Source organism: Pyrus communis, chromosome 7 (assembly GCF_963583255.1).
Source record: "Pyrus communis chromosome 7, drPyrComm1.1, whole genome shotgun sequence".
Taxonomy (NCBI): domain Eukaryota; kingdom Viridiplantae; phylum Streptophyta; class Magnoliopsida; order Rosales; family Rosaceae; genus Pyrus; species Pyrus communis.
The window spans coordinates 27,757,162-27,784,371 of record NC_084809.1 but is presented as its reverse complement, the minus strand read 5'-3'; the positions used below and the strand labels follow the sequence as shown (position 1 = coordinate 27,784,371).

At 35.4% G+C, this 27,210-nt stretch overlaps 2 protein-coding genes and 1 long non-coding RNA gene across 3 annotated transcripts; all 3 read left to right on the top strand.

Annotated features, from left to right (window-relative positions):
* Positions 1–1,556: 1,556 nt before the first annotated feature.
* On the top strand, positions 1,557–7,052 carry LOC137739968 (uncharacterized). Its single transcript, XM_068479731.1, has 8 exons — positions 1,557–1,789; positions 2,211–2,780; positions 2,890–4,179; positions 4,279–4,603; positions 4,719–4,977; positions 5,090–5,306; positions 5,587–6,086; positions 6,867–7,052. The coding sequence occupies exons 1-8, from the start codon at positions 1,673–1,675 to the stop codon at positions 7,036–7,038; spliced, it is 3,450 nt and encodes a 1,149-aa protein (XP_068335832.1). The 5' UTR covers positions 1,557–1,672; the 3' UTR covers positions 7,039–7,052.
* A 6,623-nt stretch (positions 7,053–13,675) lies between these two features.
* LOC137740858 (uncharacterized) lies at positions 13,676–17,572 on the top strand. Its single transcript, XR_011069181.1, has 5 exons — positions 13,676–13,907; positions 14,051–14,137; positions 14,460–14,537; positions 15,379–15,501; positions 16,303–17,572. It is a non-coding gene; the product is annotated as an uncharacterized lncRNA (long non-coding RNA).
* A 2,875-nt stretch (positions 17,573–20,447) lies between these two features.
* LOC137740179 (uncharacterized) lies at positions 20,448–26,481 on the top strand. The gene is made up of 8 exons (XM_068480001.1): positions 20,448–20,816; positions 21,281–21,850; positions 21,954–23,264; positions 23,364–23,688; positions 23,804–24,062; positions 24,175–24,391; positions 24,675–25,174; positions 25,907–26,481. Exons 1-8 carry the CDS (start codon positions 20,700–20,702, stop codon positions 26,037–26,039), a joined length of 3,432 nt encoding a protein of 1,143 aa, XP_068336102.1. The 5' UTR covers positions 20,448–20,699; the 3' UTR covers positions 26,040–26,481.
* Positions 26,482–27,210: the final 729 nt, after the last annotated feature.

Genomic DNA, 27,210 nt, shown 5'->3' with positions numbered 1-27,210 from the left:
CAATCTTATACACCTGGTTTGAATGAGAAACGCATCCTATTCCATGATGACAATATAATTATGCCAAAAAACGTGTTGTGTTTGTTCTAAAAGCTTATGTGAACTATTAAAAGAGTACATTAAACTCACTAACATGGAGTTGTGGTTAACTGCCAACTTTGAGAATTCAACGCGGTCAATCATGCACACACAATAAAATGTGGTCAATCATGGCAATGTCTTTCATTTTGTTGCTATCATATCAAAAATATTAGTCCATTGTTATCGTGTTCAAAATCAAAGGCACTAAGTAATGGTAAAAGAATGCTTAAAGTTCACAACATTTTCTTCATCAAAAAAATTATAGATTGGAGGGTCCCAATGATTATATTTATTAGTCATCTTGAAAATGACACATAGAGATGAGAGCGCAGGTTGTTTCCTTTATTTGAACTAAAAATCCTCAGAATATTGTTTTCCAGATCAACCCTTTTTTTGTGTTTTTTAAGAAACCTTGGAAATTTTTTTGGGAAATTTTATTCAGACCCATTTATCCTCTTTTTACACCCAACTTATAGTTTTTAATCTTGAAAGTCTGAATCTGCCCAACAATTTTCTTTCTACACGCATAATGAAAAAGAACAAAAAAATAAAATATAAAATTTCAACATTAGAAAACCTAGGCCATGCCATCACTCCAAACCCTAACCACCCCCAATTTCTACCCCTCCCCAACCCCCACCACCATCTTCTTATCACCCACAATGAAACCCCCAAAAGATCTCAGCCATCAATGTCCCTTTCACGACTTTTTGCCAGCCACACAATAGCTTTCTGTTCCATGCAGTCCTTCAAACATGTCCGAATTATGCCAAAATTGTCAAGGTGTTGAATCGAATTGTGTTGGATCATATGTTAATAATACCATTAATTTTTCCAAAAAAAAATTAAAATATTGACATGTTTCTTTTGGGTTTTTTTAATTGTGGGTTGTTGGGAATAATGTTCTAATTTCCAAATTGTTGTGGGTGGTAAGGGAGGTGGCGGTGGGGAGTTGGGGAGATTAGAAACTGGGTGGTTGAGGTTTGAAGAGATAGGGTGGCTGAAGTTGCCTATTACTAAATTATTATTATTTTCCTTTTGTGTTTGTTGGGTGTAGAAAGAATTATTGGACACATTTGGAATTTCAAAATAAAAAATAATAAGTTAGGTGTAGAAAGTTGATAAATGGGTCTAAATAAAATTTCCCATTTTTTTTTTTTTTTGTCGAATGCAACTTATTAGAATGGCAGTGAAGTGTTGAAATGGCCTAAAAATTCCAAAAAAAGGTATATTAGTTTACATGACATTTCAAAAAAATTGGAAAATGTTATTGACACTCCAAAAATCTCATTCTACACTCCTCACAAGTGTATTTTTCTTTCCAAATATAGAAAGTTAGGAGTGTAGAATTTGTACGAAAAGAAGACTGGCTAACTGGCAATTGCTTCAGCTTGGACGCTGATTCGATTACTTAGTCTCGAGGGGAATTTAAATACCTTTCCAGTTTCCACAACTTTTCTTTTTGCAAAGGACAATAATGGAAGGCTCTCACTTTATTTTATGGTCTCCCTGAAGACTTGGGAGTTTTCTTCGTGGAATGCCAGAAAATCGATGATACTGCTCCACTGAAGAAATAGAGCATGTGTAAGAAATGGAGAAGACTAACGTGAGCAACAAGAAACAAGTTACAGACAAAAGAAGCTTGCTCGATCTGGTTTTCTCTTGGTCTCTCGGCGATGTTCTCAACAACGAACTTTACAAAAACAAGGTCCGTAATTTCCTTCTCTTTTAGAATTTGATTCAAGTGATATTCTAATAAACCTGTCTTAACTAAGGTGATGGGGATTTTTCCCGAAAAAAAAAGTGATGGGGATTCAAATTTTTTGCTTCAGAGGCGGAAGGGAAGCCATATCTTCGGCCAACTTGGCCACCAATCTATTTTGCTTGAGGCCAATTTTGTATTCCCAAAAAAAAAAAAAAAAAAAAAAAAAAAAACTTAGATATAGCAACAAGTATTCCGTGTTATTGTTTGATAGAAGGGTTTATCATTGTCAGCATGCATGACATTTGGTTTCTCACCATGTATATATTTGATGATGGTGGCATGTATTAGTTTAATGGAACTTGAAGAGATTCCTGTTTTTTTTTTTTGGTCAAATTTTTACTGGATTTGTTCACTTAATTAACAGGTGCCTACGATTCCTAAGACCTTCTTGAATGTGAAAAGTTATTTGGAATCATTCGTTCCTTCACTCATTGAGGAAACACATGCTGATTTACACTCGAGTATGATCACGGAACTGTCGCATGCACCTACTTGTGAAATATTGACTCTTGAATGTTCGAAAGGTCATAAACCTCCCAAAAATTTGTTGTATGATATTGCATATAAGAGAGATACAGAAGCGGATCAGAAGCACAAAGGATTAATGTACGAGCCACAGGTTGGAGATCTCATTGCCTTGACGGATGTGAAACCGAAATGTGTTGATGATTTGAACAGGTCCCCAAGACACTATGTTATTGCTTATGTTAGTAAAGTACCTAATCCTGATGAATTTCCTGATGCTCATGAGTTCCAAATACTCTCATCCAAGCCTATCGATTATGGAGAACAAGACGTACAAAAGAGCAAGAGACAAAAACATTTTGCAGTTTATCTCATAAACATGACAACAAATCTTCGTGTGTGGGGTGCCTTGAACTCAAAAGAGGGAAACACAGATATTATTCAGAAAGTTCTGCAACCCAGTTCACATGTATGTATCTGGCTTTGGACTCATATAATTTCTCTCAACATTTCATTTATTTTTAAGCTTCACAGTTCACATTAGTTCCTCACTAAACGTTATGTTTCTTTCTGTACAGGATGCGAATTCTTGTACTACTTGCTCTCCCATACAAAGTTACTCCCCTGACCTTTCTACCATTTGGCCCACTATTTCCTCTCACAAACTAAATTACTCCCAAGAAGCTGCAGTCTTAAACTTTATCGGTTTGAGTAAATGCCATCATCAGAATGATATCAAATTAATTTGGGGTCCTCCAGGTACTGGGAAGACAAAGACAGTCAGTCTGTCTCTCTTTGCCCTCTTTATGCTCAAGTGCAGAACACTAACATGTGCTCCCACCAATATTGCGGTGTTAGAAGTTGCAGCCCGGCTCAGGAGTCTGGTTAAAGAGTCTCTTGAGTTTGGAAAGTACGGACTTGGAGATATAGTTCTCTTTGGGAACCGGAAGCAAATGCCGGTTGATGATAAAGCTGACCTTCTTGAGGTATTTCTCGATCATCGTATTAAAATCCTGATCAGGTGTTTGAGGCCCTTGTCTGGATGGAAGTATCTGTTAAGCTCAATGATACGTCTACTTGAGGAACCAGATGAAGAGTACTCTTTATATTTGCAAAAGAGAGCAGAAAAACAAGAACAGAGTGCTCAAGGAAATGAGAAGAAAAACACAAAGAGAGCAGAAAAACACAAAGAGAGTGCTCAAGGAAATGAGAAGAAAAACAAAAAGAGAGCAGAAAAACACAAACCAAGTGCTCAAGGAATTGAGATGGGTACTAAAGGAAACAATGAAAGCGTAAAAGAGGATGATCCATTGACGTTTGAGGAGTTTGTGAAGAAAGAGTTTGATTCAATTTTTGAGCCACTGAAGATTTGCATGGTAGATTTGTACACTCACTTACCAACTTCTTGCATTCCACTGAAGGTAGTGAAGGACATGGATGAAGCTTCGGGTTTGCTCAAGTCCTTTAAATCTTCCATGCATCGTATCAGTGTTGCTAAGGAAGGTTTGAACTTAGTCCTAAAAGATTTCAAAGTTTCAGGAAGCATTGTCGGTCGCTTTATACAGTTGGGAAAAAAGTGTGTTTGTAAACTGAAGTTGCTTCCTCAGAAATTTGGTGTCCCAAAAACTATTGATCCTTATTCAATAAGAACTTTCTGCTTGCAAAATGCTTGCTTAATATTTTGTACTGCATCAACTTCTGCCAAATTGCCTAATGCATTACCGATGAGACCACTGGAATTGTTAGTCGTTGATGAAGCTGCTCAGCTTAAAGAATGTGAGTCTGCAATTCCTTTACAACTGTCTGGTATCCGCCATGCTATTCTAATAGGAGATGAGCGGCAACTCCCTGCTATGGTTAAAAGCGAGGTGTTATTTTTATCCTTCGTGTTCTTTACTTTTTCAAATTACTAGTATAACTTGTATATTATTGTAACATTATAATAATGAAATGGATCATATCATTAGAGAGCGAAAGTGGCTGAGTTTGGAAGAAGCTTGTTCGAAAGGATGACAAAGTTGGGACACAGGAAGCATCTTCTCAATATCCAATATAGGATGCATCCATCCATCAGCTTATTTCCAAAAATGGAGTTCTATAACAATCAGATATTAGATGGTCCGAATGTCACTGAAAGTAGCTATCAGAGGTGCTTCCTCAAGGGAAAGATGTACCAATCCTACTCCTTCATAAATATAGCCAATGGAAAAGAACAATTTGATCATGGTCATAGTCAGAAAAATATGGTCGAGGTTGCTGTGGTCTCTGAGATAGTTGCAAGACTTTACGAAGGTATTTCTATTGTTGTCTAATCTCATTGATATGCTTATTTTGAGAATTATCGCAGGAAGTTTGTATATAAATATACAAAACCTAGTTCTTGTTAATTTTCTTTTCTTGGCTGCAGAATTCATCCGCACCAAGAAGGAGGTTAGTATTGGAGTCATATCACCATACAAGGCTCAAGTTTATGCAATTCAAGAGGGTGTGAAAAAATACAGTAAAAAGTGTAACCCTCAATTCTCTGTAAGTGTGCGGTCTGTTGATGGGTTCCAAGGTGGTGAAGAGGATGTGATAATTATCTCCACTGTCAGATGTAACGTGAAAGGTGCAATTGGTTTCTTGTCCAACCGTCAAAGGGCAAATGTTGCACTTACACGTGCACGGTAGTACTTTTATAGAATTACGTTACACACAATTATTCATGATGCAGCTTAATTTTCAATGTCTTAGTTACTGGAGGTTTTGAATTTAGTGGTTTTGATTGTGTCTGTGTAGGTATTGTCTTTGGATATTGGGGAATGCATCGACTTTGGTTAACAGTGACTCTATCTGGAAGAAGCTAGTCCTTGATGCCAAGAGACGCGATTGTTTTCACAATGCTGATGAGGACAAGAACTTGGCACAGGCTATTGCTGCTGCCCTGCTGGAGCTTGACCAATTTCATGCTCTACTTAGTATTGAATCTCTGCTGTTCAAAAATGCAAGATGGAAGGTTTGCTGCTATTCATCCATTTAATTTTTTTACTATATGTTGCTGTTCTATACTAAACAATGTACAACGTCGAGGCCTGCAAAAGTATTTTGTTAATTTTCTGCAGAATTTTATTATTTAATTATCTGTTAATTTCGAAAGAGGGAGAGGAAGAACATCAGTAAATAATACGAGAACACAACGGGATCATCCGTCTTTAAGGAACATTTCTTTTTTACATTATAAAATGCAGTGTGATGTTTGGTTGTTACAACATTGTTTGTCAACCTCTTCCATATAGGTTTGCTTCAGTGATGAATTTGAGAAATCATTAGCAAAGATTAAAGACACTCTGGTTCGTCGAGAAGTGCTTAATCTACTAACGAAGCTTTCAAGTGGATGGTGTCACGCACACAAGGATAAGGGAAGGATGGTTCATGACGGGACTTCTTCTCAACTGTTAGAGAAGTATAAAGTCAATAGGCTGCTGAATCTCATTTGGACTGTGGATATTCTTCAGGAGAAATCATATTACATCCAGGTTATGAAGGTTTGGGATATCGTGACATCTTCGGATATACCTAGACTAGCAAAGCGTCTTGACATCATTTTTGGGACTTACACAGTGGATAAGATGAATCGTTGCAAGCACAAGTGTATTGATAAGTGCACTGCTGTTCCAATGAGATGGCCGGTGGATTCTAGTAGTTGCCATGAAGCTGATCCTGTGGAGTTCCTTTCAAAACCATTATCTTCACTCAGTCTAACAGATAAACCCGAATCATCAACATCAACTTCTGGGTGAGTGTATATCTACTTCAACCATATACACTCACATACATATACATAGACATATATATATATATATATATGTATATATCTGTGTGTGTGTGTGTGTGTGTGTTTGTTGTTATTTAAAATTTTAACTTCCGTTTAGGAAGTCAATTCTGCATGTTGCATTTTCTCTTGTTCATGTCAATTAGCCAAGGTGAAGTTTGTATGCTTGATGAATCCATTTAATTTTAAACCTTTGCATATCTTGCCAGAAACTCTAGTTCCAATTTCCAAAAAATTACGTATCCTTGCAAACTTCATGACAGTTTTTATCCAACGTGCACACCATCTGATTCAAAATACAAGATCACTGTCGAGTTACTTATTTTTCTGAAAGCTGTAGGTATTTCAAAGAAGCATCAAATAGTGTAGGTTACTAGTTCTGTCACAGATTCTACACTTCCCCTTGTTCGTATCAGTCATTGATGGTGAAGTTTGTAGAACTTAAATCAGTTTTTTATTTTATGTTTTATGAAAGACTGAGTTATATGTTTCGCTTGAGGAATTGATTCAAAAGCATGCCGATTGCTCGATGGATCAATACAATTAAATAAGAAATATATAAATTAAAGATTCTTATTTAATTGTTTATCTGCATATTATTGTAATGCAAATATGAAATATATAAATTGGCTATGTTGTGCCCCACTAGTTTTAGAAATACATCATCTTCTGTAAGTTGGGTATGCAAAAGCTAACCAAGTTTCTATCAGTTATTTATTTTCTTTGGTGTGCTGATTTTGTTAGGGTGGCTATCAAAACAGAGAAACAGTCTACACAATCCTTTCTCACACCCAAAAGCCATTCGAAAAGTCATGCTAAACGAACAAGGCAATCACCGAACGTAGAGACTGGAATCTGGTCAATAGTGATCTCTTTAATGATTTTATTGTTCATAATTGTAATCCTTGAGTTCTGAATTATTTCATTGTCATAATTATCTCTTTAATGATAAAATTTTATTGTCAATAATTCTAATCCTTGAGTTTAGAATTATGTTATTGTCAATAATTATCTCTTTAAAGATAAAATTTACTATAGGAATTAAATCACTTCCTAATTATCTCTTTTTATTTCTTTTTCGTTTTGTTATTTCTTCTTCTTCCTCCTCCTCCAAACCCTATTCATATATGTTATTTCTTCTTTTTCTTCCTCCTCTAAACTCCATTCATATGTTTTTTTTTTGTTTTTTTATTTTTGTAATCAACCTATATTACAGGTTAATTGTATTTATCTATCTTTATGGCATATACTTTTAGGTAATCAACTTGTATCACATATTAATGTATCTTTGTACGTATATTATGTGTGAGACAATTTTTGCTATCATCAGTCTTGACAAAAAAGTACCTACAAAACAATCAACATCTTTAACCAAAGGCCAAAGCCTCACGCGCACACAAGGAGTGGGGGGAGGGAGGGGTGTTTGGTTAATGGATCTCCGATGCCTAAGTCAGTAACTCTAAATAGAGTGAGTGTTAGGGTTTTTCATATAGCGAAAATCTTACCAAAATTTGGTGGAGATGATGGTATATATAGGAGGAGGTGGTTGGCCATGGGTGTAGAGTTTTGCCTTACACATGGCGGCTTCCTATTAGCCAAGTTATGTCATCCGTATGATGTGCAAGGAACTAATATTTCCAAGATATTAATTAGGAGATAATATCTTGGAATGATGATGTGAATATCCCTAATTGATGGTGATAGGGATTCTTACTTGATGTGTTAGTCTTCATTTAGGATTGTATTAAAGATAGAATTCGTAATTAATTTTTATCTTTAATACCTTTGACTTTTCCACTCCACGGGGAGTTGTGATTATGTGAGCAGTTGTACTCCGCTACTTGAATTCCAGGGGTGCTGAGCTACGTGTGTGGACGCTTGAGAGCCCTACTCATTTAATGAGGGCAATCTTGTCTTTTTCAACTAAAGTCCACGTGTCGCCTTGTGAAATTTTAGGATTATTTTTAGCTCCACATTATGTTTTTGTACCCTTTAGTTAGGTTTCAAATCTCATTTATAGTTATATTAGCCATTAATGTATTTGTTCCTTGAGTTAGGTCGTCTACAGGTGGGTTTATGTTAGCATATTAGCTTTTTGTTAGAAGATATTGGGCAGATAAAATTAGGGCATTGTTATTAGCACTCCAAAAATCCTATTTTGCACTCTTCAGAAGAGCAGTTCCACCTTGGGCAATAGCCATGTGGATTGGCTCTCAAACAGGGCTAGAAAGCCCGAGCAACTTGGTCCAGCGTGTGCTGGCGATGGAGCCCGAGCGGGCCCGAGGGAGAGACCCGGCAAGAGTTGCCAGCCCGAGAGCCCGAATGGCATGTGATGCAAGGCTGACGTCTAGGTGACGTCAGCCATGTTGTGGACAGGCCTGGACAGAGTTGAAAAGTGGCAACACCCTGATACGGTGGTGGACGGGCCTGGACAGCTCTTCTTAGAGGTCGATCTTGACGCTGTTGACACCGATATCCCGGAGACGGAGGGCGAGAGTGAAAGCATGGCCTCCAGAGAGCAACACTCTCAACAGCAAAACTAGACGAGGAAAGTCCCACTATTCCCTCTCCTCTCCTTCGTCTGCTTTGTCTCCATCTTCGTCGTCCTCTCCTTCAATCGAAAGACCTCCGTTCCTCCGCGCCCGCATAACATGAGCTTCGAATTCCAAAAGATTGACAGATCCGACCCGAGTCGTCGAGGCGGGTCGTGTGACTACTCTGACGGAAAATGGATCCACGACCCGGATTCCCCTTCGAGGTATGATAATACCTGCAAGGAGATATTCAAGGGATGGAATTGCATTTCCAACGGCAAATCCAACGGTTGTGAACTACTCAAGTGGAGATGCCCAAGGGTTGTGATCGATTCAGTGTAAGGGTGCATTATTTTATAAAATAAAAAAAAATACTATTATTTTGCCGGGGTTATTCAGTGTAGGGGTGAAGATGCAAAAGGTAGTTACTATTTATTAATGATAATTACTGTTCACCGGGTGGATTAAATAGTGAATAGCATGGGGGGGCCTTTGCAACGGTGGAGTTGCTCTAAGTGTATTTTTGTGTCTAATTATAGAAAGTTTGGAATGCGAAATGAGATTTTTAGAGTGCTAATAAATATTTCCTAAAATTAAACCACTTTTCAAATATTCAAAATTCAAAAGCACAAACAAAAAGATGCATAAAATAAAACTAGAAGATTTTAATTATCTCTAATATTAATAAACGTAAAATGAGTGTAAAAAATAAAAGTGAAGAAAAGGTAATGTTGAACTTAACCTAATAGCATGTTGATTTTTTGACCCAAATCTAAATGTCTCCAAAATATATTATTGTTGCTTTTCAAGATCAATTGTATTTGTGGGTACCATGTCCATGTAACATGAGTACCGAAGACCTTTTTGAAAAGAGTTATTCAATTGAAGAGAAGCGGGACATTTTTAAACAACTCATAGTGAAAAGAAAATAAAGCAAAGAATGGATTGCATGATAACTTTTTTTTTTTTAATTCTAATAACAATTTATAAAAGGAAATGTCCTTTTTTTTTTTTTATTTATAAAAGAGAATTAGCTGGTGACTTCGCCACGACAGTCCTTCATTTTAGGAACCAAAAAGACTCGTATAGGCATTTCAACCTCCTTTTGATCACTATTGTGTAATTTACCAGCACCAGGAATTGAATATATAATTGCATAATAATTTTTTTGGAATTCTAATAACAACTTATAAGGGGAACTATCTATTTAAATATTTATATCTTTTTGCATCTTGAATTTTGAGCCAAATAAAATATTCGAAAGTAGTAATGCACAAGTTTTGTTACTCAAATATAAGGAAACAACACATGTCTATAAGCATTTTCTCAACTTTGGTCAATCTATAAAATAAAAGGAAAACTAATGAAAAATGTTTGAAAACTTTGAGTTTTAAATATAAGGACAAAATAAAGGGTAAAGTGGATAATACCAGGATTGACATTTTAGTGTAAAAATGTAGTTTTTTTGTTAAAGTAACAGTATCCAGAACTTTTCATTAACGTTCTCTAAAAAAAGGCTTATTAATTGATGTGTCATTATCTTTTCATTTAGTTTTAGTTCATCTTATTTTTGTCCATTCTGTTAAATAATCGTTAAATTAAAAAGTAATTAAGAAATTTTATTTTTTATGTGAAAATTTTGGTTGAAGGCCCCATATTTACCAAGCCGATGTGATTTGTGAGGAGAAAAGTTGGGGAAACAAATTAGGGTTAAGTGAACGAGGAGAAGTGAATTTAGAGTTGCAAATTCAATCCTTGAATTAAATCGATCTAATGTCCGTATTATCCTTTAATTTAAGGCTTATTTGATGGAATTTACAAAAGTTGGGTAACCTAACTAAATGAGATGAAAATGACAGTATTCAGAAGGCAAAGTGAGACAAACCAAGTTACAGAGGGAAAATGGAGAAAAATTTGTGTGGAGCTTAACCTGCAACTAGATCTTGCTGAGTGACACTATCATCCACTCAAAGCTTGCTATGTGGCTAGCTTTAATTATATATATTTTTCTTTCCATTCTTCTATTATTGAATTTGTCATAATTAATTTTCTTTCTGATAAGTACACACCACAGATTCATCTAAGGGCTGATTTTTTTTTTTTTTTTTTTTTCTCTCTTCTTCCATCTCTCTTTTTTTTTTTTTTTTGGTCAAATTTCCGTATACATTCTTCGCTCACCCACATTATTTCTTGCGTTTCTTCACGAGAAACAGGGAAAACAAATAAAAAATTTATAATTGTTGGTTTTTTGTAATAAACCGACAATCTTTATTGCCTGGAATGTCAATACGTCGATGCCTAGCACAACTCTTCCTGCTGTCCAATCCAGAATCGATAAGAAGTTGCAATCCTAAGGATAGAGATTTTTACCATCTGCAAAAGTAGGGATAAAAACACTTAAAAATACTTGCAAGAATATAAGATTATCGCATTATAGCAACTCAAGCAATGTCGTTCTCTACAGGGATTGAATGAATAATTTATGTAAATACCAAATCTTAATTAATTATTTGAAAATAAAGTTTGAAAAAGATTGATTTTATTACCTAAAATATTAAAAACGAATTTAATTAAAATCAATTAAATAGATCAAGAAAGTAAAGAAACAAAAGAAAATAGTTTTGAAAATAAATTTGAGCACTAGAGTTCCGCCGTCACCTTAACAATCCTATGTAGTTCTTCCAATTACTTATGAATTACATATGCATATTTTGAAGGTTAGGTTTTCCCAAAGTATGCCCTACTTGGAACCTCCAACATATAATGTATATCTAACGTGCGACCCATCCGTGGCGTCCAGATTGAATGTGAACATGCAGGACTCATTAATTTTGTGAAAACCTTTTGAAAAACCATATAACCCTTAAGACGTGTCGTCCATACTGAGAAGTTAAACATATTAACCACAAGAAGCTAACGCCAATTTCAGGGACAACCCTCCGTCAAAATTGCATCAAATTACTTTTCTAAATATCCTAATGGTGGCCAATCATCAAGACAATTAGATAGTTTAAACCGGTGATTAATAATTCAAAATTTGCATGCATAATATCATAACCAAATTAAAAAGAAACTACATATTCTTGTTAAGGTTCGTGGCCTCGCCCTAGCAAACGAAAACTAGTTACGATTAATCATAAAATAAAATATTATTAAAAACATAGATAGAAAACACCTTGAAAATACAAAGTAGTGCGTTTTCTCCCCCTTTTCTCTAAAAACCCTAATGGATAAAAAACCTTATTTATACTACTAGAAAATAAAACCCTACCTAGAAAAGGTCTTAGAATAATACTAGGAAACCAAATAAATTAAAATAAATTAAGAAACATAATCCTAATGAAATATGAGAAATCTACCCAGCCACAAATCAGCCACGTTTTTGGACTTCCAGGGCTCCAAAACAGACCCATAATGACTTGAATTAAAGCTTGAGATGTCCCAAACATAATTGCAAAAGGCCTCGAACCCAAAATATATTATTTTGGACGCCAAAAAGCCCAAAGAAGCTCAAAACATCAGTTTGACAGCACTGCACGCTGCTCCTTTATTTCATCGCCATAAATAAACCGCTTGGTAGAAAATTATGAAACTTTGATAGGAACAAGCTAAGGAACATACGAACTTCCTCCAATTAGAATCACTTCAAAATTCATCCGTTTGACTACTTTTTGCTCTAGAGGAAGTCGAATGTCCTATATTAAAAATATAAAACAAAGTATCAAAACTCTACCAAAATATACTAAGAATAAGGTAAAATATACAATATGAAATTGACTCATCACCTAATATATTTATGACTAGTAGTTTGTGTGTTAATCTTTATCCTACAAGGCATAGAATTTTAATTGTAAACTCTAAAAGTCTCTATATAAATATAAACGTACATACTCACTCGAGATTATGAAGTTAAATTTCACAATCTATTTGTTATCTTTCACTTTATTTTGGTTAACACTAATTTCCTCTGACAAATACCACAAATACTTGCATCTGGAAGCATGCTTGAAAAGCTAAAGTTGAGATGTCCACTTTCATACCGTAGGGAAAGTTTGAGAAGAAAAAGGGGAGAGGAAATAAAGCCGTTAGATTAATCTGATGGTCTATATTAAATAGGATGAAAATTAATTATGATAAATTTGAATATAAAAGAAAAGGTGAAAATTATACTTACAACTCATAACGTGGCAAGCTTTGAGTGGATAATATTGCTACTCGGTATATCTAGTGGCAAGTTATGCTATGCACAAGTATTTTTTGGTAAAATTAGACTAAATGACAGTTTTGTAGGGCAAATCAATTAATAAGCCAATCACAAAAATTGGATGTTAGATCATACTTGTTTATTCTACTTTGTTATCACACTGTAATCTTAATGAAAAACTTTTAGAAATGTTATGTGAAATTTTACATTTTTTTTTTTAATTTGTCATTAAGCAATTGTCGTATCAACTTTTCGAAATCATTAATTTGTCATTTTACTTTAACTCCGTTAAGTTTTTCATCCAATATAAGTCATATGCCTAGCACATGACTTGTGTCTAGGGTTATTTCGGACTTTCAACATCCTTTTCACAAGTTCTTTACTTCTCTTTAATACAAACCCTTAAACTTTGGGCTCTAGTTAAAAAACATGGAGTATTTAGATCTTTTGAATAAACGATATTATCTACACTAATGAAAAGGGAAAATATCTAGATTTTAGAACTTAAATAAGATATCTTTTAGATTCTAACATGAATGGTTTGTAAATCTGATTTACGCATGTCCATTTAAAACTCAATGTTATGTCATATTAAAGTACTTATAGTATTAAAGTTCTTATCTTTTATATTAAAGTTCTTATTTTTACGGATACATTACTTTAGACTGAATTAGGAGTGGGAACGGCACTGTGCAATTTTGCCTCATTTTCACTTTATTTACGAGTTTGCCACAGGACTGATTTCAGTGGCTCAATTTTTATTTACGAGTCTGCCACAGGCTATCTCTGCCGCTGATCTTGATGCACATGTGTTGATGATCGCGGGATGGGAAGAACGACTGTAAAGCCAGCCTTTTCCACCTGCTTCTCAAATCCTCCTTGCCTCCTCCGTCTCGCAGACCCACGACACAGACGGTCTCGCCTCCGTCCTATCCTCCTCTCGCCTCCGTCGTCTTACTTCTCCTTTCCCTGTCTCTGGAATCCTAGAGTCATCTTCCTCACATGCAAGGCTATGGCCCTCTCAATTGAAACCAAAACGTGTCTCAGGTGCCTAACACAACCTCTCACTACTCACTCACATCAGTTGGTTTTTGTAATTTGAGCTTTTCTTTCTGATAAATTTGTATGCTTTCTGGATTTTTTATGGCAGTTTTGGACCTTTCCTTTTCTGAATTTGTATGCTTCTCCAGTTTTTTATTTTTATGGCAGTTCTGAGGAAGAGCACGAAAAAGGAAGAACCAGTATTCGAAGGTCTTCTCAAACAGTACTTCGATGACGTGAGTGCCTTTATCCTTTAACTTGGCCAAATGGGTGCTCAAATTTCATGTTTTTTTGTGATTATATGAGTAAATTTTTGTATTTTGTTTTTGGTTTTTGCCAAATTCAGTGGTGGTAATTATGGGTTTGGTATTGATTTTCGGTTAACAATGACTTTGGGGAAATTGATTGAGTCTGCATTCAATGTAACTTTTCATGCAGTTACATACTGTTGAAATAGAATTCGATTTTTTCATTCCCTTCTTTTTTTTTAAATGCAGTTACATTTATATGATATGTTACAGCATATATTCATCTTTTTGTTTCTAATTCTTCATGCAGTCTAAGCCATGAAGGATTTGATAAACCCACAATTGATAACAATGTACGGCGCCACCAATGATTTTGGACAAGGAACAAGTAAGTACCTGTTTGCTTCATTGTTCCAAAGAATTATGTAGAGATTGCTTTAATATCTTTGGCTTCTTGGCTATTTGTGGGGTGTCCGAGATAGGATTTAGGAGATTTGGTTTAGGGTTTGCACAAAGATAGATAGGGGTGTCCGAGAGAGATGTGGGAGGATTTAGGCGAGGGATTTCATGGATTTGTTTTGGGTTTCTTTTCTGTGATTTGCAGACAGAGAGATGTGACAAGGGTGAGAGAGAGAGATGGGAGGATTTTCTGCGAGGGTAAAGGGAATGGGTAAGGGAGGTATGGGTATGGGTCCCTGGAAAAGCACTTCGTTTTCCATTTGCTCTGAAACCCGAGGGATTTCTGCAATTGCAGAGAGATAGAGACGGGGGTGTCCGTTGCAGACTGAGAGATGGGGGTGTCTATTAGGTGCCCTTTAGTTGTCACTTTTGCGATTTGTCCACCCTTGATTGTTGTGTGATTCATTCTCACGAGCGTTCTATGCACAAGGTTTCATATTATTCCTTCTTTCAAGGAATAATATGAAACCTTGTTTGCATTCTATGAAAACAAGGAGATGCGTTCAAGGGCTTTGCCTTTTAGTTTGGGTGTATAAGCCTTGGTTTCATGAATGGGATGCAGGTAATGTTATACGCTTGTGAACACTTGAATAAAATTCTATAATTTCCTGTATGTCTAAGTGTGGAACAAATTTATAGCATGTTTTTAAAAGCAGAAAGGTTGTATCCACCTTTTTCATCTCAATTTCTGATCATCCTAATTAGGGTTTTATTAATTAATTATGCTTAAATATTGATCAGTTCTAAATTCATTTGTTTTTGGTGTTTAGAATTATTGACGAGAGTACCAAAAAAGCAGCGGTTGTGGATCCAGTTGAACCTGAGAAGGTTCTGAAAGCAGCCCAAGAACATGGCGTCAGTATCAAGCTCATCCTCACCACTCGCCATTACGGGTATATTTAGACTTCCTCATCCAATCCCTCATATTCATACTGATATAATATATATATATATATATATATATATATATATATATATATATTTGTTTTGGGTATTTTAGTACTTTTCAGAAATGGATTTATGGGGATTTATATCTTAGTTGGGTACATGATGGGGATTCATATTCAAGGAAAAATGATCCCGACTCTTAAGGTCTCTTTCTTGCGTCGATTGATCGTCTTGCTATGATTTCGAGCTGTTGCAATTAGATCTTGAAATTGTATTGTACGATTTAATTAGTATAGTGGTCCTCACAAATCACCACCTATGTAGCACCTAATTAATCGTATTCAATGTTGTGGTCTGAAAAGAAGCACTAATTAAGGGAGTAATAGTTAAGGTTGGAGATAAAAGATTCACTATAGCTGATAGCTCTAGATGTGCAATTAAGGTAAGGAATATATTTTGACTGATGCAGCTGCATGCTCTCATGGATTTCCCCCAAAGATTGGATTTTCAGTTTTTGGGAATGTTAAAAATTTAGTTTTTTGATCTTTTCTTGAAAGGATATGAAATTGTTTATAGTTAGGTTGAAAACCATATCAATAGATTCTTTATTTGGTTGGTCCAATTTGTAATAGATGAGATTGTTTTGTTTGATGTTTCAATCAAAATTTGATCTTTTTTTTTTTTTTTTTTGTGTGAAATTATAATGGAATCACAAATCAAGTATGTCTTAGATTCTTGGTTGCATACTCACCTTCCCACGACTATTATGTTGTCTATTGACTGGATGTTTTTTTTATAATTTCTAGGATCTACGGTTGCAATGCTTTTGATACATGCAGTAAGGAGGAAGCCACTACCTCTTATGGAGCTTCTTTGGCATGGTAAGTTGAAGTTGCATGTCATTTTTTTTTTCGTTCATGGAATTCATTTTCTTGCTATCTTGGCAATTAGCAATGTCTGACGATTGGTAAAATGTTAATAAATTTGTTGAAGTTTGAATCGTACACATGAAAGTGAATTTTAACAACTCTAACTTAGATTTCTTAATAATTTGATCCGTCTTTCTTTCATTTGTTTTCGACTATTTTACTTTTTTTCTATATAAGTACAACTATTGATCGAAAGCCACAGAAAATACCCAACGGCTGAGAAACTGTTTTTGTTACAAGAATAGATTGATTATGATAATGCTTAAATTTTGGGCAGTTAAATATATGTGTTTTGTTTGGCAATTACAATCACTTGCATGAAAATCCAATTGGATTTGTTCTGGTCTCCAAGAATTTTTCTTTGATTATTGATTAATTTATGTGGCATGAGTTTAGGTTTTGCTTTTCTGCCCATGTATATTTGATTTGAAATGGACAGCTCAATTTGCTGTATATAAATTAGTAATGAAAAAACTCCAAGGAGAGGTAAATTAGAAACAATGGTGGAAGAGTGATGGAGTTGAGGAGTCGATAGTTTACCGGGTTTACTTGAATTTCTGTATGATGTCCATGGTATTGATAGATCATTGAGACTGACTGATTGGTTGATTAATCACTAATTTGAAATACTTAAATTGTAACATTCTTTAATTCCTTTTCGTTTTGTATTTTCATTGGATTCGAAAAATGAAACGAATCCAATCAACTACTCAGCCTTCGAATATGTTTACATCTTATTGCTAACTTTAAATATGTTAATTTGTCCCCGTTTCTATAAAATTTTGTGCGATGTGAACAATGTGGGTTATTCTCAATCTTCTGATGGTGATTATTTGGCAACTTCTGCAAACATGGCTACTCAGCCTTTGAAATACAGAGCTGAGGATGAGAGCAGTCAGATGAGCTAGAATTGGGTTTGTATCATTCTAAATTATTCGTTTGGTTACCGATAGAAAATATGGTTGTCGAGTTCAGTTTTTGATTTTCATCATCTTAAACATTTTCCTTTGATAGCACTTTGTTTTGATTTGTGGATGAACTATATACTTTATCTTTATCTTAGGTCACAATGTAATGTTTAACGATTGAATTTGTGAGACGGTTTAGCAATTTTTTCAAAAACTTACTTTTCCTGCCAGATGCTGAAATATTATGTCTTCAACTTTTCTACTTTCCCTTTTTTTGTGTTTTCCCCCATATAGTAGGCTGAGCACTTAAAACTATGAGTATAATTATGATGGCACAATACGATCTACAAATGAATGCTTTCTTATCGCATGCATATCCGTATATAGCAAGCAAAGTTTTACTTAATTGGTTCTTAGGTACTACACCGTCTTTTAAGTTAGTTTGTGTGGAAATTATTCATGCCTGTCCCGACTAATATGTTCAATTCCCGCAACAACGCTATTTTCTGGTAGATGACTATATAGTTCCACATATGTTTAAGGTACGGATATTCGGATGGCGAATTCGATACCAAATTAAACTGCTCATTGTGTGGTTTTGCCGAACTTCCCTTCTCCTTAGTATAAAAATATCAATATACTAAAAAAAAAAAAGTACAGATATTCAGTACACAAAAATATATGGTACAGACATACAAGTACGTAGATAAATATTAAAAACATCATAGGTCCATAAATAGGGAAAGAAACTCAACAAAAGAATGCACAAGTGCACAATATAAAAAATACAAGAGGAAGTATCTATTGGCATGAATTCTGGGATTTGGTATGAATATTTGGAGAAAGATGGATTTGAATTGAACAAGTTGCTCTTATTCTTAAAATCACAGCCACGATATTTTTTGATACCTCCAAAATTGTAAGAGCAAAAGCTCATATTATGTGGAAACCTAATATTTATTAGACCCTTAAATGACCTTGTAAAATGCAAACGTTAATTAAGAATCAGTTTGAAATGTAAAAGAAAGCCAACTCAAAAAGTCAATAATAATCAGCTAATTTTAAGGAAAATGATCAAATTCAATATTCAATCTTAGACACCTGGTTTGAATGAGAAACGCATTCTATTCCATGATGACAATCTAATTATGCCAAAAAAACATGTTGTGTTTGTTCTAAAAGCTTATGTGAACTATTAAAAGAGTACATTAAACTCACTAACATGGAGTTGTGGTTAACTGCCAACTTTGAGAATTCAACGCGGTCAATCATGTACACACAATAACATGTGGTCAATCATGGCAATGTCTTTCATTTTATTGCTATCATATAAAAAATATTAGTCCATTGTTATCGTGTTCAAAATCAAAGGCACTAAGTAATGGTAAAAGAATGCTTAAAGTTCACAACATTTTCTTCATCAAAAAAATTATAGATTGGAGGGTCCCAATGATTATATTTATTAGTCATCTTGAAAATGACACATAGAGATGAGAGCGCAGGTTGTTTCCTTTATTTGAACTAAAAATCCTCAGAATATTGTTTTCTAGATCAACCCTTTTTTTGTGTTTTTTAAGAAACCTTGGAAATTTTTTTGGGAAATTTTATTCAGACCCATTTATCTTCTTTTTACATCCAACTTATAGTTTTTAATTTTGAAAGTCTGAATCTGCCCAACAATTTTCTTTCTACACCCATAATGAAAAAGAACAAAAAAATAAAATATAAAATTTCAACATTAGAAAACCTAGGCCATGCCATCACTCCAAACCCTAACCACCCCCAATTTCTACCCCTCCCCAACCCCCACCACCATCTTCTTATCACCCACAATGAAACCCCCAAAAGATCTCAGCCATCAATGTCCCTTTCACGACTTTTTGCCAGCCACACAATAGCTTTCTGTTCCATGCAATCCTTCTAACATGTCCGAATTATGCCAAAATTGTCGAGGTGTTGAATCGAATTGTGTTGGACCATATGTTAATAATACCATTAATTTTTCCAAAAAAAATATTAAAATATTGACATGTTTCTTTTGGATTTTTTTAATCGTGGGTTGTTGGGAATAATATTCTAATTTCCAAATTGTTGTGGGTGGTAAGGGAGGTGGCGGTGGGGAGTTGGGGAGATTAGAAACTGGGTGGTTGAGGTTTGAAGAGATAGGGTGGCTGAAGTTGCCTATTACTAAATTATTATTATTTTCCTTTTGTGCTTGTTGGGTGTAGAAAGAATTATTGGACACATTTGGAATTTCAAAATAAAAAATAATAAGTTAGGTGTAGAAAGATGATAAATGGGTCTAAATAAAATTTCTCATTTTTTTTTGTCGAATGCAACTTATTAGAATGGCAGTGAAGTGTTGAAATGGCCTAAAAATTCCAAAAAAAGGTATATTAGTTTACATGACATTTCAAAAAAATTGGGAAATGTTATTGACACTCTAAAAATCTCATTCTACTCTCCTCACAAGTGTATTTTTCTTTCCAAATATAGAAAGTTAGGAGTGTAGAATGAGATTTTTAGAGCGCCAATAAGAATTCGCAAAAAATTAACCAATTATAATTGATGAATATGCATGAGCATGAGCTTCGTACGAAAAAGCAAAGACTTTGTATTATTTCAATTGAATTATTAAATTGTGTTTCTTTTTCTTTTCAAACTTTTGTAAAATAATAAAGTAAAAGGAAACATGTAGTGGTAAATATTTAGTGGTGGAATTTGTACGAAAAGAAGACTGGCTAACTGGCAATTGCTTCAGCTTGGACGCTGATTCGATTACTTAGTCTCGAGGGGAATTTAAATACCTTTCCAGTTTCCACAACTTTTCTTTTTGCAAAGGACAATAATGGAAGGCTCTCACTTTATTTTATGGTCTCCCTGAAGACTTGGGAGTTTTCTTCGTGGAAAGGGTTTCATGTTCGACAAAATTGTTACTATTAAGTTAAACCAAAGTTGGGTGTGAATCGTATATATTATGGTGCGAAAAATCCTAAAGAATTAATTCTCTTGTTGATTCTAAAGAACTAATTCTTATTGATCTCTCACACCCTTCTACTATTTCCAAATTCTTATTGATTTTTCTACTGAATTTATACCACAAAGAAAAGAAGATAAAAAAGTAAAAAAAAAGAAATCGAGAGGCATACATAGTCTCTTGGTCTTCCCTAAGCTATCTTTAATCATATCATTATATGTGACTCACCCTCTATTGGAAGGTGCGTGTACTGGTCTCTTCAACTTCCTGTCCGTCTTCTATTTTAACGTGATCATTCACCCCCTCCCCCACAAACCATAGAATTTGAATAGGGAATGCCAGAAAATCGATGATACTGCTCCACTGAAGAAATAGAGCAAGTGTAAGAAATGGAGCAGACTAACGTGAGCAACAAGAAACAAGTTACAGACAAAAGAAGCTTGCTCGATCTGGTTTTCTCTTGGTCTCTCGGCGATGTTCTCAACAACAAACTTTACAAAAACCAGGTTCGTAATTTCCTTCTCTTTTAGAATTTGATTCAAGTGACATTCTAATAAATCTGTCTAAACTAAGGTGATCGGGATTTTTCCCAAAAAAAAAAAGTGATGGGGATTTTTCACAAAAAAAAAAAAAAAAAAAAAAAAAAAAAAAGTGATGGGGATTCAAATTTTTTGCTTCAGAGGCGGAAGGGAAGCTATATCTTTGGCCAACTTGGCCACCAATCTATTTTGCTTGAGGCCAATTTTGTATTCCAAAAAAAAAAAAAAAAAAAAAAACTTAGATATAGCAACAAGTATTCCGTGTTATTGTTTGATAGAAGGGTTTATCATTGTCAGCATGCATGACATTTGGTTTCTCACCATGTATATATTTGATGATGGTGGCATGTATTAGTTTAATGGAACTTGAAGAGATTCCTGTTTTTTTTTTTTGGTCAAATTTTTACTGGATTTGTTCACTTAATTAACAGGTGCCTACGATTCCTAAGACCTTCTTGAATGTGAAAAGTTATTTGGAATCATTCGTTCCTTCACTCATTGAGGAAACACATGCTGATTTACACTCGAGTATGATCACGGAACTGTCGCATGCACCTACTTGTGAAATATTGACTCTTGAATGTTCGAAAGATCATAAACCTCCCAAAAATTTGCTCTATGATATTGCATATAAGAGAGATACAGAAGCGGATCAGAAGCACAAAGGATTAATGTACGAGCCACAGGTTGGAGATCTCATTGCCTTGACGGATGTTAAACCGAAATGTGTTGATGATTTGAACAGGTCCCCAAGACACTATGTTATTGCTTATGTTAGTAAAGTACCTAATCCTGATGAATTTCCTGATGCTCATGAGTTCCAAATACTCTCATCCAAGCCTATCGATTATGGAGAACAAGACGTACAAAAGAGCAAGAGACAAAAATATTTTGCAGTTTATCTCATAAACATGACAACAAATCTTCGTGTGTGGGTTGCCTTGAACTCAAAAGAGGGAAACACAAATATTATTCAGAAAGTTCTGAAACCCAGTTCACATGTATGTATCTGGACTCATATAATTTCTCTCAACAATTCATTTATTTTTAAGCTTCACAGTTCACATTAGTTCCTCACTAAACGTTATGTTTCTTTCTTTACAGGATGCGAATTCTTGTACTACTTGCTTTCCCATACAAAGGTGCTCTCCCGCCCTTTCTACCATTTGGCCCACTATTTCCTCTCACAATCTAAATGACTCCCAAGAAGCTGCAGTTTTAAACTTTATTGGTTTGAGTAAATGCGATCATCAGAATGATGTCAAATTAATTTGGGGTCCTCCAGGTACTGGGAAGACAAAGACAGTCAGTCTGTCTCTCTTTGCCCTCTTTATGCTCAAGTGCAGAACACTAACATGTGCTCCCACCAATATTGCGGTGTTAGAAGTTGCAACCCGGCTCAGGGATCTGGTTAATGGGTCACTTGAGTTTGGAAAGTACGGACTTGGAGATATAGTTCTCTTTGGGAACCGGAAGCGAATGCAGGTTGATGATAAAGCTGACCTTCTTGAGGTATTTCTCGATCATCGTATTAAAATCCTGATCAGGTGTTTGAGGCCCTTTTCTGGATGGAAGTATCTGTTAGGGTTAATGATACGTCTACTTGAGGAACCAGATGAAGAGTACTCTTTATATTTGCAAAAGAGAGCAGAATATTTGCAAAAGAGAGCAGAAAAACAAGAACAGAGTGCTCAAGGAAATGAGAAGAAAAACACAAAGAGAGCAGAAAAACACAAAGCAAGTGCTCAAGGAAATGAGAAGAAAAACACAAAGAGAGCAGAAAAACACAAAGCAAGTGCTCAAGGAATTGAGAAGGGTACTAAAGGAAACAATGAAAGCGTAAAAGAGGATGATCCATTGACGTTTGAGGAGTTTGTGAAGAAAGAGTTTGATTCAATTTTTGAGCCACTGAAGATTTGCATGGTAAATTTGTACACTCACTTACCAACCTCTTGCATTCCACTGAAGGTAGTGAAGGACATGGATGAAGCTTCAGGTTTGCTCAAGTCCTTTAAATCTTCCATGCATCGTATCAGTGTTGCTAAGGAAGGTTTGAACTTAGTCCTAAAAGATTTCAAAGTTTCAGGAAGCATTGTCGGTCGCTTTATACAGTTGGGAAAAAAGTGTGTTTGTAAACTGAAGTTGCTTCCTCAGAAATTTGGTGTCCCAAAAACTATTGATCCTTATTCAATAAAAACTTTCTGCTTGCAAAATGCTTGCTTAATATTTTGTACTGCATCAACTTCTGCCAAATTGCCTAATGCATTACCGATGAGACCACTGGAATTGTTAGTCGTTGATGAAGCTGCTCAGCTTAAAGAATGTGAGTCTGCAATTCCTTTACAACTGTCTGGTATCCGCCATGCTATTCTAATAGGAGATGAGCGGCAACTCCCTGCTATGGTTAAAAGCGAGGTGTTATTTTTATCCTTCATGTTCTTTACTTTTTCAAATTACTAGTATAACTTGTATATTATTGTAACATTATAATAATGAAATGGATCATATCATTAGAGAGCGAAAGTGGCTGAGTTTGGAAGAAGCTTGTTCGAAAGGATGACAAAGTTGGGACACAGGAAGCATCTTCTCAATATCCAATATAGGATGCATCCATCCATCAGCTTATTTCCAAATATGGAGTTCTATAACAATGAGATATTAGATGGTCCGAATGTCACTGAAAGAAGCTATCAGAGGTGCTTCCTCAAGGGAAAGATGTACCAATCTTACTCCTTCATAAATGTAGCCAATGGAAAAGAAGAATTTGATCATGGTCATAGTCAGAAAAATATGGTCGAGGTTGCTGTGGTCTCTGAGATAGTTGCAAGACTTTACCAAGGTAATTCTATTGTTGTCTAATCTCATTGATTTACTTATTTTGAGAATTATCGCAGGAAGTTTGTATATAAATATACAAAACCTAGGTCTTGTTAATTTTCTTTTCTTGGCTGCAGAATTCATCGGCACCAAGAAGGAGGTTAGTATTGGAGTCATATCACCATACAAGGCTCAAGTTTATGCAATTCAAGAGGGTGTGAAAAAATACAGTCAAAAGTGTAACCCTCAATTCTCTGTAAGTGTGCGGTCTGTTGATGGGTTCCAAGGTGGTGAAGAGGATGTGATAATTATCTCCACTGTCAGATGTAACGTGAAAGGTGCAATTGGTTTCTTGTCCAACTGTCAAAGGGCAAATGTTGCACTTACACGTGCACGGTAGTACTTTTATAGAATTACGTTACATACAATTATTCATGATGCAGCTTACTTTGAAATGTCTTAGTTACTGGAGGTTTTGAATTTAGTGGTTTTGATTGTGTCTGTGTAGGTATTGTCTTTGGATATTGGGGAATGCGTCGACTTTGGTTAACAGTGACTCTATCTGGAAGAAGCTAGTCCTTGATGCCAAGAGACGCGATTGTTTTCACAATGCTGATGAGGACAAGAACCTGGCACAGGCTATTGCTGCTGCCCTGCTGGAGGTTGACCGATTTCATGCTCTACTTAGTATTGAATCTCTGCTGTTCAAAAATGCGAGATGGAAGGTTTGCTGCTATTCATCCATTTAATTTTTTTACTATATGTTGCTGTTCTATACTAAACAATGTACAACGTCGAGGCCTGCAAAAGTATTATGTTAATTTTCTGCAGAATTTTATTATTTAATTGTCTGTTAATTTCGAAAGAGGGAGAGGAAGAACATCAGTAAATAATACGAGAACACAATGGGATCATCCCTCTTTAAAGAACATTTCTTCTTTTTTACATTATAAAATGCAGTGTGATGTTTGGTTGTTACAATATTGTTTGTCAACCTCTTCCATATAGGTTTGCTTCACTGATGAATTTGAGAAATCATTAGCAAAGATTAAAGACACTCTGGTTCGTCGAGAAGTGCTTAATCTACTAACGAAGCTTTCAAGTGGATGGCGTCACGCACACAAGGATAAGGGAATGATGGTTCATGACGGGACTTCTTCTCAACTGTTAGAGAAGTATAAAGTCAATAGGCTGCTGAATCTCATTTGGACTGTGGATATTCTTCAGGAGAAATCATATTACATCCAGGTTATGAAGGTTTGGGATATCGTGACATCTTCGGATATACCTAGACTAGCAAAGCGTCTTGACAACATTTTTGGGACTTATACAGTGGATAAGATGAATCGTTGCAAGCACAAGTGTATTGATAAGTGCACTGCTGTTCCAATGAGATGGCCGGTGGATTCTAGTAGTTGCCATGAAGCTGATCCTGTGGAGTTCCTTTCAAAACCATTATCTTCACTCAGTCTAACAGATAAACCCGAATCATCAACATCAACTTCTGGGTGAGTGTATATCTACTTCAACCATATATATATATATGTACATATATATGTGTGTGTGTGTGTGTGTGTTTGTTGTTATTTAAAATTTTAACTTTCGTTTAGGAAGTCAATTCTGCATGTTGCATTTTCTCTTGTTCATGTCAATTAGCCAAGGTGAAGTTTGTATGCTTGATGAATCCATTTAATTTTAAACCATTGCATATCTTGCCAGAAACTCTAGTTCCAATTTCCAAAACATTACGTATCCTTGCAAACTTCATGACAGTTTTTATCCAACGTGCACCCCATCTGATTCAAAATACAAGATCACTGGCGAGTTACTTATTTTTCTGAAAGCTGTAGGCATTTCAAAGAAGCATCAAATACTGTAGGTTACTAGTTCTGTCACAGATTCTACACTTCCACTTGTTCGTATCAGTCATTGATGGTGAAGTTTGCAGAACTTAAATCAGTTTTTTATTTTATGTTTTATAAAAGACTGAGTTATATGTTTCGCTTGAGGAATTGATTCAAAAGCATGCCGATTGCTCGATGGATCAATACAACTTGTTTTTCTGCATATTATTGTTACTTCCCACTGATTAAACAAAATGCAAATATGAAACATATATAAATTGGCTATGTTGTGCCCCACTAGTTTTAAAACTACATCATCTTCTGTAAGTTGGGTATGCAAAACCTAACGAAGTTTCTATCAGTTATTTATTTTCTTTGGTGTGCTGATTTTGTTAGGGTGGCTATCAAAACAGAGAAACAGTCTACACAATCCCTTCTCACTCCCAAAAGCCATTCGAAAAGTCATGCTAAACAAAGAAGGCAATCTCCGAACGTAGAGGTTGGAGTCTGGAGACCGTGTGTTCTTTAAGGTTAAACCTTGTTATGGAATTAAACTGTTTGGCAACTTCAAAAAACTTGCTCCCCGTTCTTTAAGGTTAAACCTTTTGACGGTTTGAAGCTAGCTGGTGATGGTGATGTTTCTTATAGATTAGCTCTTCCACCTTACCTATCTAGTAGTATCTATGATGTGTTACATATATCTGCATTAAAGGAAAACATTGCAGTTGTTTCGCATGTTTTGAATTGGTACAATTTGAGCATTCAAAAACATCTGCTGTGTGACGAGAAGCCAGTTAAATTGTGGATCGAAAAATATCTAGAATTCTTGCTTGATGGGAAGCCTTCGTATTTTGGCTAGTTATATTTTTGTAAAGAGGGTGAATTGTAAACTCAAATTACGTTGGATGTATTTATATGTGGATTTTAGCACTTTTGAGTGTAACATGCTTAATGAAGATTGTGTTTTAAGGTCGGCCTACCGAATTTGAACCCACACACAGACAAAAATACTCAACCTCTTCGAAAATCAAAATTTGAGATTTAGTTGCATAAATAATCAGTTTTGATAATGATATCGTATACTGTGGACTCAAAGTTGATATAACTACATAATAAAAATAAACGCTAATCATTTTTGCAACCAAATATAAAAAATTGATGGTCATGCTAATTGCCCAATTGATGTAATGTTTGCGCAAGTCCGCCAGATGGGGCTCTCCAACCGGAAAAGGATCCGATGAGGATAATTTTTCTAGGGATCCTAGGGATTTCGTAATCTCATATGTTCATCGTATATTGTGCAATCAGTTTTTGTAAGGTACTATTCATATTTAATTTTAAATTTTAAATTTTGAAATGATTTCTGACTGCACGATGTACGATGAACGAATGAGATCACAGGATTTTTAAGATCTATAGGACAAGGATCCTTTTACTCTCCAACCCAATTTCTCCCTCTATCTTGGACCCATCTTTTCATCCCACTGGCTTGATCCAAGATAGCCTTCTGGTTTTCACCAAAAGAAAAATGAGATAGGCTTCTGTTTGGGCCCGAAATATTATTGCTGGGCCGAGCAGCAGGATGTGCTCGGCCCAAGGAGATGATAAATACTATGGGCCGAATAATAAGGCCCGGGCCAGCTGGCAGGGTCGGCCAGATCCCATCAGAGGTAATCCAGATAAATAGAAAGGTCGAGGAA

Excerpts from the sequence above, each read along its gene's own strand:
- LOC137739968 (XM_068479731.1), top strand. The coding sequence starts at position 1,673 with ATGGAGAAGACTAACGTGAGCAACAAGAAACAAGTTACAGACAAAAGA. Across the intron at positions 2,781-2,889 it reads TTCTGCAACCCAGTTCACAT|GATGCGAATTCTTGTACTAC; the intron begins GTATGTATCTGG and ends CTTTCTGTACAG. Across the intron at positions 5,307-5,586 it reads TCAAAAATGCAAGATGGAAG|GTTTGCTTCAGTGATGAATT; the intron begins GTTTGCTGCTAT and ends TCTTCCATATAG.
- LOC137740179 (XM_068480001.1), top strand. The coding sequence starts at position 20,700 with ATGGAGCAGACTAACGTGAGCAACAAGAAACAAGTTACAGACAAAAGA. Across the intron at positions 20,817-21,280 it reads ACAAACTTTACAAAAACCAG|GTGCCTACGATTCCTAAGAC; the intron begins GTTCGTAATTTC and ends CTTAATTAACAG. Across the intron at positions 23,265-23,363 it reads CTGCTATGGTTAAAAGCGAG|AGAGCGAAAGTGGCTGAGTT; the intron begins GTGTTATTTTTA and ends TCATATCATTAG.